Below are 20,274 nucleotides of genomic sequence, written 5' to 3'. Positions count from 1 at the left end.
AATAATAAAAAAACAATTGAATAATTGACACACAGCTGATTTATGTTGGGTAAATTGGGCCAACCCAAAATTACCCAATTTTTTTCTATTACATTGACACTTATACAGTAAAATTAGGACTTTGAGGAGTGATGTTTTTGGAAACAGAAACAGAAAAAGACAAACACTGTAATGTCTGGACAAGGAAGAGTAAGAGCAAGGGGCCCAGGGAGAATAGCAGGAGCAGTGAGAGATGCAGTGAGAGGTGCAGTGAGATGTGCAGTGAGAGGTGCAGTGAGAGGTGCAGAAGTGCAATATTTGATGAAAACATGTGGCCTAACCCTGAAGATCGCAGAGTTTAGATACAGTAATTTTGTGCTTTTTTGTAAGCAATACTGTAAAACTGTTTATGTTCTTTCATACCGTGTTTCTACTGTACCTCCTGTTGTAAACAGTAAAGGGAAAAAACTGATTTGCTTTTTACTAGAATGCTTTTGAATGTGAACATTACTGTACATGTGGACATACAGTTCCCAACCAAGAAATTTATTATTATTATTTTATATATTATTTATTATTTTGAAACCTGGTGTACTTTGATTGACTGCATGTACCATGTGAAGTGAAAACAAGTGTTATTCTTTGACAGAATAATTTCATTTTGAGACAGATTTTCAGTGTTTTGGTAAAGTTAGTGTGTACAGAGAAAGATGTGTTCTATTTTGAAATGAAGAGTTAGTATATATTTAACAAAATGTGTTTTTGGGAAGAAAATGAACCATTTGGCCAATTGTGTTTTGTAGGTGTGAGTCTGTGTTAAGAGTTTAGAAAAAGTATCTGAAGTATGGGTAAGCGCTTGTTAGCGATTGAAAAAAACTGTAAGCCATCCATGGAAATAGACGGAAAATTTTTCATACTGCGTCCTATATCACACCTTTGAGTTTAAATGCAAATGTGAAATATTGGTTTTGGAACAGTAAGATAAAAAAAAAAAAAAGAAATACATTTTATTTGGCATGGATGCATTAAATTGATCAAAAGTGACAGAAAAGACAATGTTAAAAAAGATAAATATTTATAATAAATGCCGTTCTTCTGATCAATGAGTCCTGAAATTAAATTAAATCACAGTTTCCACAAAAGTATTAATCAGCACCAAATCAACATATTAGAATGATTTGATTTCTAAAGGATCACGTGAAAGACGAGTAAATACTGCTGAAAATTCAGTGGAATAAATTACATTTTAAAATATATTAAAATGGAAAACAGTTTTTTTATTGTAATAATATTTCACAGTATTACTGTTTTACTGTATTTTTGATCAAATAAATGCATCCTTGGTGAGCACTAGAGACCTTAAAAAAATCTTACCAAGCCCAAACTTTTGAACGGTATCCATGTAAGCAACAAAATTAAATTTGACACCTCTTTTTCATTCTTATTCTTCTTTACTTTAACATAAAACAATAGAACAGTGACCACAGATCAACAAGTACATTCCAACATTAATTATAGACACGTTATCATAAATAAATAAATAAATAAATAATGATTCATGAAATTCATGTTGGCCTGCCAAGGATTTGTAAAAAGTATACGTGAAATCCTAGTACCTATATACAAAATAAAAGGGGGTCCATGTCTGATAAAATATATCCATTTCACTTTTGACCAGTAGGTAATATATTGCAGTGAAAGAAAACCAAATATTACTTTATGCCACTCTGCCACTGTCGGCAGTTTATCAGAGATCCATTTAAGAAAAATGCTTTTTCAACACCTCTTAAGAACAAATTCTTCCTCATTTTGACTTGTTTTGGGACATGTTCTGCTGTGCATTTTTGCACCATCCATGTTTGATCAGTCTTACATCCGGACTGAGCATATATCTACCACGTTATAGCTAAATCGCCACCGGTCACATATTTCTACCATTGCATGGTATGGTATATGCCACTCAGTCCTATTACACTTCAAATAAATTGACATCATACAAATCCAAAAGCCCATGTTTAATGTGAAATGTAGGCTGAAAGACTATGTAACACAATCACCAATATATGCTTTGGACGGCAGTAAGAAAGCTGGCGTTGACTGCCAAAAGCACAGTGCTATAATTCACCTGGCACTGTTGCCAAGGCAACATCACAACAATAGCAGCTACCTCCAAAAATATAAAATCTCAGTTGTTAAATAAAGCAAGTGTGGGCCATTTCACGCACCTCTTAACCAACTTCAGCTGACACGAGGAGAGCCTGTGCCATTCACTTTCCTGCCAAAGTGAATCTATATCCGGGTTCTTACACCAATATTTGTTAAACCCTGCATTTTTTTTTTACTGTACTGTTTTAGTAATGTACTTAATACACTGAGCTGTAGATAAACACAAACACAGCTGAGTGTGTGAATAGTCAGTGTGCTCATGTGTACGTAGTTATTTCAGGTTATGGGTGGATATGCTGTCCCAGAGGGGACTGGTGAGTCAATGACAGGAGGACATATCCACAATCTATCCCTTAGTCAGAGGACTTAGTCACAGCCTACTGACTAGTACACACCCAGTCTACATCTACACACACTCAGAGACACACTACGGACTCAGCACCGGTACAGATTTTTTGATCAGTCAGGAAGGTTTGTGTACATACACTGACATATTGTGCCGAGGCTCTCATCTAGGTAATTTTCTTCTTATTTTCTTGAGAAAAACTTAATGTTTTTTTTAATCTTTTTTCTTAATGGTGCGTTCACACCGGACGCGAATAGCGCGTCAGGCGCGAGTGATTTCAATGTTAAGTCAATGCAAAGACGCGTTACGCGCGTAAAAAATTCCTGCGGCGCGAATGAGGCGTAGAGCGCGGCGCGGTAGACGCGAATACGCCTCATTCGCGCGTCAAGTTCGCGCGAATTGAGCGTCTGGCGCGTTAAGCGCGTTACGCGCGAATGATTTAGTTAGTGCTATTTGTGCATTCACGCGTTTGACGCGAATTCGCGTCTGCCGCCCGAGTTGAAAAATCTGAACTTCTGCGTCAATTCGCGCCGCGTTAACCAATCAGGAGCCTAGCTGCTTGCTGCTGTCACGTGGTGAAGTATCTGGATGCTTCAATAAATTATTTTGTAATATATGACTGTGGTTCTAATGCACAACAAAGCAAATATTTTATCACATAAAACTTGATTTCAATATATGAGACATATTCATTTTGTATTGAATGCTATTTATTCCATATCTAGATTATATGAAATATTATTATAATGTAAAGACAACCAACATATAAGTTAGTGTCTGGACAGTGATGTGTGAGAGAGAGAAAAAAATCACAGGACAGATTAATCACTTTTGGAGGCTGGCTTCGTTTATTATCAAAACAAAAATAAATGACAGATTAGGTGGATGCGGATGAGGGTGAACCTCGCGCCGGGCTGTAGAGCGCGGGCTCGACAGGCATAGACCACTCGAGGCCGAGGGCTTATACGGCCTACGCTGTCCTCGTCAGCATCCTCACCATTAGGTCCACCAAACCTAGCTCCTGGAGCAAATTGTGAAACTCTTGAAACCCTCCGGAGGTTCTGGTGGACCCGAGTACAGCGACGATGTCCCCTACGCAGCTGTTTCTGCTCTCCAGAGCATATACGAGCGGTGACTCTCTCGAATAATGCTAATGCTAATGCTCGATAAACATCTAAAAAGATGGCCGCCAACGGGTTTCGAAACTTTCGCCTCCGGATTTCGCCTCTGACGCGCGTAAATTTCGCTTCAAACTTTTGTTGTTACGCGCGTCAATTTCGCCATTGACACGCGAATTAACACAAAGTGGTCAAGCGTCAAACTAGACGCGGTAGACGCGAATTTGACGCGCTATTCGCGTCCGGTGTGAACGCACAGTAAGACAAAACTTAAGAGGAATTCAAATTCTTGAAAGGAATCTTTTTATAAATCATTGTAATCATTGACAGGATGACCTTTATTTAAATCTCCAAAGTTAAGAATAAGCAAAGAAAGTGTGCATGCTTATTAGGATTCTTATGATAATCTGCAGGCAGCACAAAAAGGCCGCCTTTGAGGTGATTTTTATTGAGTTGATCTGCGAGTCTTCGTCAAGAACCGCTCTACAATCAGATAACATCAAAGCCTGTAATTTTCTTCTTAAGAAAAAAAACTATGTTAAGAAATGATTTCAGAAATTCTTAAGAACTTTTGAATAATTGTTACAAAACTTCTTTTTTTAACTTCTTTCTTAAAAAGATTTTCTTGAATCTGGCCCCTCATCCAATTCTCCACATAATTTCATGTCCTATTAAAGGGGTCATATAATGCCATTTTTGTACAAGCTAGTATGATTCTTTAGGGTCTAAATTAAAAGATTGTAATATACTTTAATTAAAAATTCTCATTAGTATTGTAAGAAAACACTTATTTTACTTGGTCAAAAACAGCTCTGTTTTCAGCACGCCGTTTCAGTGCATATGACTTTAAATGATAATGAGCTTTGCTCACCCCGCCTCTCTGTTCTGTGCGTACACCGTTTATAATACAATAACCATAATGCGTTGTTCAGAATAAACGTGGGATTATGAATTATATTGAGAACATCATACATAGAAAACATGCCGTAATGTACCCTGAGTGTAAACCTTAGACGCATTCATTGTGAAGCGTGCAGCTAGCGATTTGCAAAGATTAATATAAATATTAATATAAAGTTTAATGAAACGTTACACTCACTTCAGTTGTTCTAGAGGTTCAGCAGGAACACGAATAGTTGGTACCGATCCTTTTTTCACGAGCAGCTTCTTAGCAAAACCGGCTTTATACTGACCCTCGTTTATAAAGCAGTCTGGTGTGAAATGATTCGCGCAAACATGAACGCATTGACGTTGCTCGTGGGGAATATTCCCTTCGAAAACAAACTCAGCCACTGCGTCTTCAGCGGTTCGGATTTAGGAACATTAAAATGACCGCTGTGTTCGTTATTACACCCAAGAACAGAACACCACAATCGCTTAGACGCCATTCTGCTCATAGACAGCTCCAGCATATCAACAATGACCGTGCTGGTCCGCGCAGACTATGATTGACAGCTCCCTCACGAGCGAGGGCGGGTCTGTGTTGAAACGCAGCAGTCAATCAACAATCGTGGGAAGGGCTTCCGACCGTGTGACGTCACAAAATCGAACGGCTCAATTTGAGGCAGGGGAAAACATATAAGGAGATTAAAACAAAAACACTGGATGGATTTTTATCATTATATGATGGTTGTGTACAGGCACTGCCAACACACATTTTAGTACAATCAACTTGTAAAAGTGCATGTATCATTATATGACCCCTTTAAACCTGCAATACAAACACATGATTTAACTGACAACCCCAAGTTCACCTAATTATTTTATAACAGAGTCGACTAGTCCCTTTCTCAGTCCCTCTAGCCAGTGTCATCAGTCCTAGTTTCCTCATCATTTCATTAGTTTCCATAACGTAACAGATATACCAAGCACAAACAAATTGTGAAGGGCTGCTGGCTAATGTAGTCCAATTGTTTCATGCTTACATATTATGCTTTTGCCAGGAGTGCTGGTGAGGTCTGGTTGGGACAGGCTGTTGTTGTTGTTGCCATTCTCCACATCTCCTGTCTTTTCCATGGGTGGAGTGTTTGAATTCTGTGCTGTCTGCTCACCGGTTTCATTCCCTTCTGAGGCCAAAAAACACAAACACAGAGGAGAGAGAATGAAAATAAAAGTTACACAGAGATTACACAAAGCATTGCTTTCAGATTCATTTTTAAAGTATCTTGATGCAACAACAGTACGATATGGATGCTCAGTTTGTGTTTATATTTGCATCAGCTATTTTGCTAGATCATCAGTTGGTGTGCTGTGCTCACGTATCTGTGAAAGCGCATTCATGTGGTCAGCAGCATGTGTTTGTGTGTGTGTGTGTGTGTGTGTGTATGTTTTATAAGTTAGCGCTGGAGCCAAGTGGTCTTATTATGTGGCCTGGTAATTATACAGGACTGTCTGAGAAGGCTAGAGCAGCATGACATCAAAGAGGGTCAGGACTGGGTCTTAGCGAGGAGAAGCGCTGTGTTTAGCTGTGTTGAGTACAACTGAGCTTTGCTCCTTCCTGGCCTCTGTCCCATACCTACCCAAATGGAAGCCAGCTGGGCTTTACTGGCTGTCTGATAAACACACAGCATCTCTTGTGGAACATCAGTCCATTGCTCTGTTTATTTCCTTTAGTGACTCTTTGCCTTTTATCTTGGCAGACTCCAGTTTCTACCTTTTTTGTGTGATTCTGTTGAGGGATTTTTATTCCTTTTTTCCTTATCTCGTAATTTTGTGGACAAGAGGATCGCTTTTTAGAGAAATGACCTTAGCAGGGATGAGTCTAGATGGCATATTAGTTGATTAGTCATTCAATGAATGATTATTAGGCAGTTTGCATGGTAAAACCCTCTCAGAAAAGTTACATCTTTTTTATCTCCATAGCAGGTACAGCATTCAAATGGACGTCTTAAGCCCAATTTATACTTCTGCGTCGAACTCACGCTGTAGCTACGTCGTAGGCTGTGTGTAGCGCGCGTACCCTTCTTCGGCGTACCCTGACGTGCACCTCTCCAAAAATGTAACAACGCGTCAATTCTACGTGGAAGCAAGCGCTGTGATTGGTTTGCTAGAACCGCGCCCTGAGTTTCACATGCTCCCTCTGCATGTGTAATTGCGCGTCATGCGGACAACGACGCAGAAGTATAAATGAAAACCAACGTGTAGTCTATAACGTAGAGGCTCCGGCGTAGGTCCGACGCAGAAGTATAAATCAGCCTTTAGGACAATGCATTGTAAACGCACCTTGAGAAACATCTATCCAGGATGAACCCAAATCCAACCAAATAAGACCAATTAGTTATTCAGACAATAGACTATTAGACCACAGACTAGTCGATTTTCAAAAAAAATATGTCGTTTTTGAACATAAAATAAAAGTTCCCTAGACCTTAGTGAGAAAGAGAGCCAGAATGAGAAAGAAATAAAAGAGTTTGAGTGACAGGAATATTGACCTATCAGCATCAGACAGATCTAGCTGCTGACAGCATCGTAACTAGATGGCCTTATTTATTTTCTCTACTAAACTCTTTCACCTCTGAGCACTAGCAGGCAAATAAGACGACTCATGAGGGGCTTACCCTCCACCCCCCATTTCCTTAACCAAAACTCCAACAACAGACAAATTGTCAGGGTCTGAGCACACAGAAACGTCAACATTCTCTCCTCCTCAACGACAAATAAAAGTGTTTGCAACACTTAATGCTAGCAGAAGAAATATCCCCTGATACTTTGCCTACTGAGGTCTGAAAGCATCCTGTGTTGCTGTGCAGACCCCAAGGCCTTATATCCTGTATGTGTTGTGTAGTAATAATGGAGCTGGAATTGGTAAGTTCACATCTGGAAGCAGCTGCTGACGGAGCAGAAAAAGTCACAATAACAGCAGCAAAAGTCTCAAAACTTAACCTCTAACCACAGCAGAGAATGTGTGAGCCTAAAAAGAACTTTGAGCATGAGATAAGTCATTACATTAGATGTGTTTTTCTCAGTCAATATATCAGTGGCGAGCGGTGACTTTAACCGGGTATGCTGGGTGCGCTTTATGTCAAAAATAAACCTGGTGCAGATACGTTGGATGGGTTTAGGCTAGGACACATAGCAACAAAGCTAAAGTTTTTTATATAATATATTAATATATTTGACCTTTGATTAAAACTAGCCTACATTTACCTGTTGATGCCTTCACAAGCACCGTAAAAGCAGTTGAGTTGTGTTTGATTTGAGTCAGGCGCGAAAGGGATAAAATATGCTGTATTTTTGTAATTCCGCTAGGTGGCACTAATGTCACAGAAATGACATGCTTCAGGGTAGGAAAAATGCCTTTATTTCTAAATTAGGAAAAATTGAGGTAAAAATCATACGAACATTATAATGGCACCCCAGGAAAAATTATAAAATAATAAAATAATCCAGTTCATGACCCCCTTAAGCGGTACGTCGCATCGGCTGAGGACACGCATCTAAATCAGAGACGACAAATAAGAAACACCATGGCAGGCGTCAATTTAAATGTATGCCAGAAGTGATTTTTTATTGATTTAAAAATAAGCATAAAGTAATCAATATTAGAAGCCTATTATAAGTAAAATATAATTAGAATAAATGTAAGTAGCTATAATAAAATATAAAAATAAAAATATAAGTAGGCTATTCTTTAAAAAAATATGTTGAAATAATGCAAACTGATGACTTTAGCAAACACAGAGTCATTGTCACGGTTGTTAGATCCACTGTCTCATTCTGGTCTTGTGTGTTTGTGTGTCTCGTGTGCGCTGATTGTTTCGTGTGGGCGTTACTGCTGATTTGCCATCATCAGCAACAGCTGTAGACTATTCAGTCACCTATTTAATGCTCTGTCTTTCGTCTTGTGTTTGTCAGATCGTTGTTGAAGCTTCCCACGTCTAGTTCCTGTGTTCTCGTTCTCCTCGTGTTTCCTGTTTCTGACGTTTGGATTGCTTCTCTGCCTCGCACCACTGGACTCTCACCTCAGCATTCTCACCACCTGCACCCATCTGCCCGTCTCAGTCCCTGCGTCACGCTCTCCTGCTGGCTGTGTTTGCTGACTGGACTTTCGCCTGGTTCCTGAGAGAGTTGTCTTCAGTCTGCTTGACTACTGTTCTGAGAGTTTATACTGTGAATAAACTTCACTTTGCACTTGCAATTGCTTCCGCCCTGTCTATCATCACATAATGATCTGACCAACTATGGAAGCAGCCAGTGCCACCTCGCTGACAGAGTTCATCAACCACAGTGTTTCCCGGATGGACCAGCAGCAGGAGAGCATCTCCAACACCGGACGCGCTGTCCAAGCGCTCGTGACGCAGGTGTCCGTGCTCATCCAGCAGATCCAACAGCTAAGCATTCCCGCTGCGCCACCCACACCAGCCGTTCCCCCCACCGTACCAGAGACGGGTCACCGACTGGAACCACGCCTACCTGTGCCAGAGAGTTATGCCAGTGAGTCAGATTTCTGTAGAGCGTTCCTTACCAGATGTTCTATGCACTTTGCACTGCAGCCCAGAACGTTTGAGACGGAGGAATCTAAGGTGGCTTTCGTTCTCACACTGCTCACTGGACGTGCATCATTATGGGGAACGGCGGTGTGGGAGAACCAGGACCAATGCTGCGCCTCGTTCCACACACTAGCCGCTGAAATGAGAAGAGTGTTCGACCGCGCGGTAGCTGGCAAGGAGGCGGCCAGAAGACTCGCAGACCTCAAACAGGGTGCTGTTGCGGACTACTCTATCGAATTCCGGACGCTAGCGGCTGAGTGTAAGTGGAACGAGGAGGCGCAGTGGGATATGTTCCTGCATGGGCTGTCCGACCGTGTTCAAAAGGAGATCTACATGCTGGACCTACCGCCTAGACTCAACGGACTGATTGACTTGGCTCTGCGGGTGGATGCCCGCATCAGTCGGTTGGAGCAACACACTCGCTCCTCTCGTCCTCCCGTAGCCTTTTGGGCTCGAGGCAGCAGTGAAGAGAACACGGTCGGACCCGCCGTCGACCAGGAGCCCATGCAGGTGGGTAGAGCTCGGCTTTCCCGAGAGGAGAGGGAAAGCCGGAGATCCCGTGGACTTTGCCTTTACTGTGGGGGTGCTGGGCATTTTCTACACGCGTGCCCGGTAAAAGAGCAAGCCCGGTAGTAAAGTTGAGGCTACTATCGGGTGGGATCTCCGCCGGGAAGTCCTCACCATCCACCCTCCGTCCGGTAAGACTGAGATGGGCCAACAACGATTACACCTGTCAGGCACTTCTCGACTCTGGAGCGGAGGGTAATTTTATTGATTCACATCTGGCATACAAGTTACACCTCCCCATTACACCCCTCTCCCACCAAATCTCCGTCAGTGCTTCGAATGGGCAAGCACTTCCAGACAATTCACTCACGACTGGTCCCATCACACTTCTCACCTCTGACAATCACTCCGAAACCATCTCATTCCTCCTTATGGTCTCCCCTGTGGCTCCTATTGTTTTGGGCTACCCCTGGCTGGTGGAGCATAATCCTCGGGTGGATTGGGGTGCTAACTCCGTTGCTATGTAGAGTGAACATTGTCACGAGTCCTGTCTTGTGTCTGCTTGTCCGTCTGTCTCTGTTTCTGTGTTTCAGGAGAAGGCAATGGATCTGTCAAACGTGCCCGCAGAGTATCTGGACCTGAAGGAAGTGTTCAGTAAGTCTCGTGCTGCTTCTCTCCCTCCGCATCGTCCCTATGACTGTGCTATAGAGTTACTGCCAGGTAAGTCTCCGTTAAAGGCAAGCTTTACTCTCTTTCCCTTCCCGAGAGGGAGGCCATGGAGAAATATATTTCTGACTCTCTAGCAGCTGGGTTCATCCAACCTTCTTCTCCTCCTGCGGGGGCGGGGTTCTTTTTTGTTGGAAAAAAGGATGGTTCTCTGCGACCTTGCATTGATTACCGAGAGCTGAACAACATCACGGTAAAGAATACTTATCCTTTGCCGTTGATGTCTTCAGCTTTTGAGAGATTGCAGGGAGCATCCATTTTCACAAAATTGGATTTACGTAACGCCTATCATTTGGTTCGCATCAGAAGGGGGGATGAATGGAAAACCGCATTTAACACCCCTAGGGGGCATTTTGAATATTTGGTTATGCCGTTTGGCCCGTCCAACTCCCCAGCGGTTTTCCAGGCACTCGTCAATGGCGTGTTGAGAGACATGGTAGATCAGTTCATATATGTTTACCTGGATGACAAATTGATTTTTTCTTCGTCTCTCCAGGAGCACGTTCAACACGTCCGACGAGTGCTTCAGAGGTTTGCTAGAGAATGGGCTTTTTGTCAAGGCGGAGAAATGCGCTTTTCATGCACAGTCTGTTCCTTTCCTAGGCTACATCGTCTCTACTGAGGGAGTGCGTATGGACCCTGACAAGGTTAAGGCTGTGGTAGATTGGCCAAGTCCAGATTCCCGTAAGGCCCTGCAGCGGTTTCTGGGGTTTGCCAATTTCTATCGGCGCTTCATTCACAATTTCAGCCAACTAGCCGCGCCTCTGACCGCCTTGACCTCCCCCAGAACGACGTTCAGGTGGTCCGATACGGCCGAGGCTATATTTACCAACCTAAAGAGCCGCTTCGTTTCAGCTCCCATCCTTGTCGCCCCTGATTCCACACGTCAGTTTGTGGTGGAGGTCGACACATCAGAGGTGGGGGTAGGTGCAGTTCTTTCCCAACGTGCTTCCTCAGACGACAAGATGCATCCTTGCGCGTTTTTTCCCCCACCGTTTATCACCTGCCGAACGTAACTATGACATACAATTTTCAAACGAACTACTATGAAAATAGTTTCAGTTATCACATTTTTCCACTTGATTTAGTCCATTTAGTTTTGTATCAAATACAATGTGACTTTCGTGATCGAGATCTGGCAGCAGCAGCACATTTTTCTAGCCTGGATGCCAGCCGAACTTAGCCCCACCCAGAACATTTTGAGGTCGGGAAGTTCCAAGGGGGTAATCCACCAGCCGGAAACTGAAGCTTCGCTAGGGAGCCGCCTTTGTAGCAGACTATCACCTGCTGTTAGCAATCCATTGACTCCCATTCATTTTGGCATCACTTTGACAGCGAATAACTTTACATCTGAGGCGTCCAAAGACTCCATTTGTCCATTATTTATTTCTTAAGAAACAGGACAATGGATTAAAGGCTCCATTACTTTGTATCTTATGCTATAAGCCGTTTTTGTAAAAATAGGCTAACGATTGCGTCATAACCACGGGACTCTCTGTCGCACAGTAGAGAAATTACCATATAGACAGGAGGAGAAGCTCGCTGGCAATCTTTTACTGTCTATGAGGCAATCGGGTGGACATGGAGGCATAAAGTCAAGGGAGAAGCCCATAGATGGAGAGTTCATAAAAGCAACGGGACAAAATATTTTAACAACAGATTTGTTTCAGATTTCAATTCAGATTTGTCTCGGCACAGCTACTAGAAGGTCAGAACGGTTGCTCACGTCACATCTACGTCGTCAAGCTCAGTTTGAGCCTGCGCAGTACACTTGGCTATCAGGAAGTGTGTGCTTCTAATGGGCTTCAACTTTCTCCGTTGAAATCTATTGGGTCGCTGTGTCCATTTCTTTTACTGTCAATGGGAAGTTCGGTCCGGACTTGATCCGTTGTGAAGCAAGTATGCCCGAAGTAAAGCTGTTCGGACTTCGGACCAATCAAATTGTCAGGGCGGGCTTTATACGATGATGGACAGATGATCAACCGTAATGTAATCATCCACGTCACCAAAGAGCGCTTGGGTTGAATTCGTTTACAACAAAGAATAGCTGCCGCTGGAGAATTTAGATGTGTAGATTCAGCCATCGCGTCTGTTATAGAAGATGTAGACAGCGCATTCATTTTAAAAGAGGAACAGAGAACCACGATCAAGGCATTTGTCGATCAAATTGAGTGCAGAGGCATTTTCTTTCCTGGTTCGGTTGAAACGCCCCATAATCACAGCCCAATGGAGCAGTATCAGACTCACATTCTGACTAGAATCTGAGTATGATGACGTCAGGCTAACATTTTTCCTCTTGGGCGAGCGATCTGCAGACAGCTTACCCTGCGCATTAAATCCCCCATATGCCAGCAAACCAATGAGAACGCAGGACAGTGATGACGATACATAACAACAGAGCGTACGCGCCAAAGCTGCAGTGAATCAGCTTACCCGGAACCATCAGTGAGTGGCAGATTTGACAAAAAGTACCGTATTTATGGCACATAAATATATGACGGAGAGTTACATACGTTTAATTGCCTACATTTTCTCGTGTAAGCTTTATGGTTCACCTCAAACAAGGGAATTTATAGTAATTTATAGTGTTAATGTTAATTAGCAAGTCTACGAATGTCTTGGGTATGCAGAGCATTCGCAGCTTATATGGACCGCACGCCACTGCAATATAGATATAATTACAGACAGGTGATCAAAAGGGTAACAAGAGTTTTCTTGTATCAGGAAGAAGAGGTTTACTTTGCAATATCGAAGATAAAAAATAAATAAAAATACAAAATAGCTGATAAAATTGCACAAATAAACTTGTTTGAGTTCTGAGGGAGAAAAAAAAGACCACAGAGTAATAAGAAAGTCTACCATACAGTTCAGCAGTTTAGCATTATACAAAAATGTTTGGCCATTGAATGCTGTGATTAACCAATCAGAATCAAAGTATTTCAGAAAGCTGTGTTATAATACACATTCAGTTTATTAGAGGAAAGCATTACAGAGACATAGAAAGAGAAAAGTGAGAGAGTGAAACCTGCAGGGTTCAGAGAGTTTATAAGCTGTTGTGGGTGAGTGTGAGAGCAGAGCTGGGGCTGTGGACAGACAGGGATCACGTTTATGAACCATTTTAGCTTTAAAACACAGACCACTGAAGCCTGCCTCGGTAATGCTGCTGAACAGAAGTCTGCCTTTATACCTCTGTGGCACTAAAGCGTGCGTCAGCTACTTTTGTTCTCCCATTGCTGTGGATCACTGAGCATTAGCAACTGGAACCCAGCCGTTATCAAAGGCAGAGCTTTAATTCCTCATCATAATCAAGCCGTACAGCAGGCAGGGGAGATTTACAGTGCAGGCATCATAGTTTCAGCTAAACCTTCCACATTATGTGGCTGAAGCAATGAGGAATTTCAAGAACCTGCTCTTAATGATCTCAGCAATTACGCCACGTTTGCAAAAGCCTTTCTGAATCAGATCTCTGGGTTAACAATCTAGTGCTTTAGACATACGAGTTCTTTTAAGCTGGCCAAGTACATACAAAAAAAATAAAAATATGCTAAATGTAATGAGTTATGGTGTGTATATAGGACATTACTTGTACACACAACGTGTGTGGACCCTAGAGGCAGAAAATGTGTGGAAATTTTACTTGACTTGTAAACAGGGCTCATGCATTTGCCAGTAAACAACACAAGAACATAGGAATAAAAAATATAGTATGTGAGTAATGGTCATAAAGACTTTATGGCATTAAAGGCATTGCGCTACATGTAATGTTTGCTGTTGTGGGGGGGAAGCCCACCTAAATTTTATAGCACTTTTCCCACGACAACAGGAATGAAGTGTCTTGTGGTAAAGACTGCTTGGAAAATGTACATCAGCATCCTATTGGTACAATCTCAGTTAAGTTTCACAACGATATTCTGCATTACACTGTCACATGTGATTATTTCTTAAATGGATAGTTCACTGAAAAATGAAAAATTCCATCATTCATGTCAAACCGGTCTTTTTTTCTGTGGAACACAAACAATGATGTTTTGAATAATGTTTAAACTGTTTTGTCTAATAAAGTCATTGGGGTCAAAAATACTGAAAACCACTGACTTTCATTATATTGTTTGTTTGCTGTTTTCCCCAAAAAATATCTTCACACAGAAGGAAGTTATACAGGTTTGGAACAACATTTAAGGTGAGTATATGAGTATATGATGATTTATGTACTATCCCGTTAAAGGTGAAGTGTGTTGTTTTTGCATCAATAGTGTCACTAAACAGAATTGCAAAATAATGACGATTTCAAACAGTCACATCCCAAACTGTTGAGCCATTGAGTCTGGAGACTTTTTGGGGACATCAACCTATAAACAGTTTCCTCTGAATATTACACTGGGACAGAATGTTGTTACAATCCAAAAAAAGGACATTCTTCACCTTTAAAGAGTGAGCAGAATGACCAATCTTCTGCGGGTGTGTATAACACCCTCCGGTTAATAGGCTAAGACACTCATACACAGCTGATTCTGAGTCACTCTCTCTGCCTCGAAGCTCTGTGTCTCTCTTTTTCTCAATCTCTTTCTCTCCTTTCTGTGGTGTTGCCTTATTTACTCCTGAGATCTGTGAACGCACACTGAGACTTTCTATAATCTTCGAGCAGTCAGGTATGAGGCCTGGTATTAGAGACTGAGCAGCCATGTGGCTTTACAGGGACACTTTGAAATACTCTCAACCCTCAAACCCCAGCCTTTCTTTATTTTGTGGCAGACTGTCCTCAGCAACCCCTACTAATGCTCTTTCAAAAGAAAGAGACAAAAGAGAAAGAGAGAGAGAGACTGACAAGAGACTTAGAGATATTTCACACCCCCATGCGTCTCAGTGGAATACTGAACTGAAGGCTAGGCAAGAGACATGCTTGAATTAGAACTTTCTCCAACTCTGAGATCCAGAACTTCTCCTTTGACTCGACAAGACCTCCCCTAAGAGTGATGACTGTAAATTCAGTTTTTAATAGAATACAAGAGATTACACCATTTGAAAAGTACTTTCTTTTGTGCTCCAGTGAAAACAAAATCTCCTTCAATCTAGAAATAATTTGCAGAGTCGAAGTGTAAAACTCGCAACTTCACTATTCAGTGTGTATGCCTGGAGAAAAATATATTGGCGTAACGTGACAAAGAAAACTGTTAAATATCCGGCAATCTCAGAGGCGGGCCTGGAGGAGCAGTGCAACGGCCACTTGTGTTGGGAGTTAATTACTTGTCATTACCCTGACTAATTAAAACCATCACTCTTTAAAATCCACCGAGGGTGATATTATGCTAGCACAGGGCAAGGATGGGGAAAAACAAGGGGGAGAGGTAAAAGAAAAAAAGAACAGATGAAATGAAAGGCATAAAAATGAGGTCGATTTTATGCAGCTGTAGGCTAATATTATTATCGGCTTCAGGTTTGGCAGACAGGGTCCGCTGTAGCTCTGCAGGCATCTGGAACAATGTGCTGGCCACAGGGCACAGAGAACAGAGGGATACAGATTTGGGAATTGGAGGGCAACAGAATCAAATTACGCTGCAGGCTGCGTTCCTCAAATTCACAACTGGTGTACTTGAGATCACTTTGAGAAAAGAAGGTGCTAAACACCAGATTTAATGTTAAAATGCAAATATAGAAGGCAAAAACCCAAGTGATAAAGGACAGATTCCTAATGTGTTGTGTCATGTCTGCATAATAACTGAGAATGCTCTTTCTAAAATCATTATGCAACATGTGAAATGTAACACTACATACTGGGAGCTGCTATAGGTTATGTAAAGTGGAAGTTGTGCTTTCATAAGAACTATTTGCAAGTATCAACAATTGTGAGCTGAAGTTAATGTCTGTCATTTTATTGAGTAAGTGTGTAGTATGTGTTCAGAAATGTCTGTATACAGGGCTCAAGACCGCAACTAAACGTTAACATTTTGCAACCATTTTTCTAGCCAGTTTGTTAGAGGTCACACTGATGCAAATTTAAAATATTACTGTAGTATTTATTTTACATTTACATTTAGTCATTTAGCAGACGCTTTTATCCAAAGCGACTTACAACTGAGGACTAAACCAAGCGATTCATCGTGAAGAGACAAAAACAACGCAAGAAGTGCTCAAAATACAAAGTTCAGACATTGCTCGGAGTAGCATAAGCCAGATAAGCAAGGATTTAAAGGAAAAGGAAAGAAATTTTTTTTTTTGCTATGCTAAGTGGTCACGGAAGAGATGAGTTTTCAGTTGTCTTTTGAATGCTGTCAGGGTTTCTGCATTCCGGATGAGGGTGGGCAGATCGTTCCACCAGCATGGAACCGTGAATGAGAATGTTCTGGAGAGTGATTTTGAGGCTCTCTGTGATGGTACTACTAGCCGTCGCTCATTGACTGATCGTAGGCTTCTGGTAGGGATGTAGACTTGTAGTAGTGAGTGGAAGTAGGAGGGAGCTGATCCTGTGGTCAATCTGTAAGCGAGTGTCAAAACCTTGAACTTGATGCGAGCAGTGAGTGGTAGCCAGTGCAGAGAGATGAACAGATGAGTGACGTGGGACCGTTTGGGCTCGTTGAAGACCAGACGAGCTGCAGCATTCTGGATCATTTGTAAAGGTTTAGTTGCACATGATGGAAGTCCAGCCAGAAGAGCATTGCAGAGCATTTTAGCAGGAATGTTCAATAATTATATTTAATATATATATTTTTTTGGTTGCAGAAATGTATAATTATACTATTTAGTATGATTATAATATCATATTGGTTTATACTGTACAAGTGTACATTTCTATGGGACAAGACATACGATATTTGTAAACTTAAACCAATATATATGCAATATTATTAATAATACAACTACTATTATTGTTTTTTGTCTCTATTTTGTGCTACTACAGTAATCAGGTGGTGGTGCTACCATTTTCACCAGTGCCACCCCTATCATATGTTAGTTTGGAGCCCTGGGGTGACTAGATCATCACTCTCTCTACATTATGATTTCCATTACACGAGAGTAGATGTTAAAACTTCATGCTGATTTGTACTCGGCTTTCGCCAAGATAAGCAAGACTAAGACGTAGCTTTACAGTAAACTATGCTTCTCCATCCATTTACGCTTCTTTCCATAAGGTAGTGTGACTCCCCTTCTGTCCGGCGTTAACAGGAGCAGTGTACTTGGCGCGTTAGCGCACGCGACGGCTGCAACTACAGGACCAGCACGACAACCGTCTGGATTGAACCGAGTAGGGGACATCTCTAGGGTCTTCAAGTGGGCACCTTCCGTCCTCAGTGTTTCGTCGACTAGCCCACGACACCTCAAGAGGGCTCGACAGTGACTCTGGCGTCCCAGAGTCACCCCCCTCCGTCCCCCACTCAACTCAGCCCAGCTTACTGACCTCTACATCCCTCCTGCTGCTGAGACCTAACCACAATATCACAATCTCTCCGCGACCCAACCATACGCGCCAACCCGTTGACTAAGGCTGTCGAGCCCCACTGGTGCGTTAATATGCAGTTTCAGTGGACAACGGTTCCGTATGGCATACCACCTACCGCAAAACACAATATCTACCCAACCACCCGTCATTCACGCAATATCCACAGGAACGTATCCAAACAAACCAACAGACTCTTCAAGTTTTCAAGAACTCTACGAAACCGTAGCGTGGCGGCCTGTACACAGCCAGCTAGAATCTTTCCGTCTCAACCACAGCCAGTTGCTGCTCCTTTCTGCTGCTTCAGATAAGTTCTTTACTGTGCGACGCAACTCTTGGCCACTGAATCCGACGTCTCTGAGGAACCGGGTTGTAGAGTGTGCCACAAAACCTCGACAACCCACTTCCACTGGATAAACCTGGACTCTCCATCCTCGCTGTTCTGCTTCAGTGGCCAGATGAGCATACCGCAGTTTCTTCCTCTCATATGCCTCATCTACCGCATCCTCCCATGGCACTGTTAACTCTATCAGTTGAACAATGCGTGCTGATCCAGACCACAAAACAATATCTGGTCGTAGGTTAGTGGTGGCAATCTCAGGTGGAAAAATAAGCCGTTGGTCAAGATCAGCCAGCATCTTCCAGTCCCTAGCAGCTTCCAGTTGTCCTGGGCGAGAATTGGTGTTAACACCTTTTCTTGGTGGTTGCTCGCCTGGGCGGAGGAATATTGTCTTCTGCGTGTAATGTTTTGCTAGAACAGGTGGCAACTTATTGGTCATGTTACGCTTGCCTTCTAATGCTAAAGCCAAACATCGCAGTACTTGGTCATGGCGCCAAGTAAACCGACCTTGGCTAAGAGCCACCTTACATCCTGTCAAAATGTGCCTTAATGTGGCAGGTGATGAACACAAAGGACAAGAGGGATCCTCTCCTACCCAGAGGTTTAGGTTCTGCGGTGATGGGAGAACATCATATGTTGACCTAATAAGGAAACTGATCCTACTCTCTTCCATTGACCAAAGGTCTTGCCAGCCCATCTTACGTTGTTCCACACTCTCCCATCTCATCCACTCTCCCTGCTTGGCCTGTGAAATGGCCTTTATACACCTCATCCTCTCCTCCTGCTGTCGCACCTCGTTGACTACCAGCTTCCTCCTTTGAGCTGGGCCTGCCTTGTGCCATTTAGGAGGAGCTAAACTGAGCCCAAAACCCCCTCTTCCATGCTGTACCTGTCCCACGATATCCCTAATTTGAAGGGCAGCCTTTGCCTCTACTACAGATTTCTTTGCTGACCACTTTCTACCAGTTTTTAAAACAGGGGCTGCCTCCCTTACACATTTGTCGCGTGACTCTACTAAGGTCATTTCCAGTCTGACCTTGGCACACTTGAACTCCTCGGTTAAAGCAGAGACTGGCAGCTGCAATATTCCTTTACTATAAAGTCCTACTCTGCTGAGGCAGCGTGGAACTCCCAACCATTTCCTGATGTATGAACTTACCAACGCTTCCAGCTTCTCCACTGTTGTCAAAGAAACCTCGTACACGGTCAGTGGCCACAGCAACCTCGGCAGTAGACCAAACTGAAAGCACCAGAGTTTTAGTTTACCAGGTAGAGCACAGCTGTTTATGCTCTTCAACCCTTCCACTGCTTGTCGTCTAACTTCTCCCACCCGAACTGTGTCCTTTAGATCCCCATCGTACCATCTCCCAAGACTCTTCACTGGCTTCTCAGAAACTGTTGGTATTGCCTCACCATTAATGAAGAATGTTTTATCTACTACCTTTCCTTTAACTATCGAGATGCTCCTTGATTTAGAGGGCTTAAATTTCATTCGTGCCCATTCAATATTATCTGTTAACTTCCCCAATAACCGATTAGTGCAGGCTACTGTTGTAGTCATGGTTGTCATGTCATCCATGTATGCTCTGATTGGTGGTAGTCGCATCCCAGAAGCCAAGCGCTCTCCTCCTACTACCCATCTTGATGCCCTCATGATTACTTCCATCGCCATGGTAAAAGCCAGTGGAGAAATGGTGCATCCTGCCATTATTCCAACCTCTAGGCATTGCCATGCAGTGCTGAATTTTGGAGTTGAGAAACTGAATTGCAAATCTCCAAAATAGGCTTTCACTAAATTTGTTATTGACATTGGTACTCTGAAAAAATCAAATGCTGCCCAAAGAAGCTCATGTGGCACTGAACCATATGCATTAGCCAAATCCAGGAATGTCACATGGAGCTCCTTCCTCTCCTTTTTAGCTGACTGAATTCGTTGCCAGATAACATTGATGTGTTCTAAGCATCCTGGGAACCCTGGAATACCCGCTTTTTGAACTGAGGTGTCAATGAAGCCATTCTTTAACAGGTAGGTGGACAATCTCTGGGCAATAATGCTGAAGAAAATCTTACCCTCAACGTTTAATAGTGAAATAGGACGAAACTGACTGATGCTTGTAGCATCTTTTTCTTTAGGTATAAAGACTCCACCTGCTCTGCGCCATGCTCTAGGT

General features: G+C 42.6%; 1 protein-coding gene across 2 annotated transcripts in view; it reads right to left on the bottom strand.

The window, feature by feature from the left end:
- The window catches only part of mdfi (MyoD family inhibitor), a 47,252-nt gene that overhangs the window by 11,344 nt on the left and 15,634 nt on the right, over positions 1-20,274 (bottom strand). The window contains exon 3 of one of the 2 annotated variants that reach the window (XM_056234134.1): positions 5,535-5,672. In XM_056234134.1, the coding sequence (XP_056090109.1) occupies positions 5,535-5,672 (138 nt within the window). Of the gene's footprint in view, positions 1-5,534; positions 5,676-20,274 lie in introns of both variants that reach the window. The other variant, XM_056234133.1, reaches the window with a different exon arrangement.

Source organism: Rhinichthys klamathensis, unplaced genomic scaffold (genome assembly GCF_029890125.1).
Source record: "Rhinichthys klamathensis goyatoka isolate OS25496 unplaced genomic scaffold, OSU_Roscu_1.1 h1tg000390l_1, whole genome shotgun sequence".
Classification (NCBI taxonomy): Eukaryota; Metazoa; Chordata; class Actinopteri; order Cypriniformes; family Leuciscidae; genus Rhinichthys; species Rhinichthys klamathensis.
Note: the sequence above shows the minus strand (reverse complement) of the source record. Positions and strands in the feature narration are given on the sequence as shown.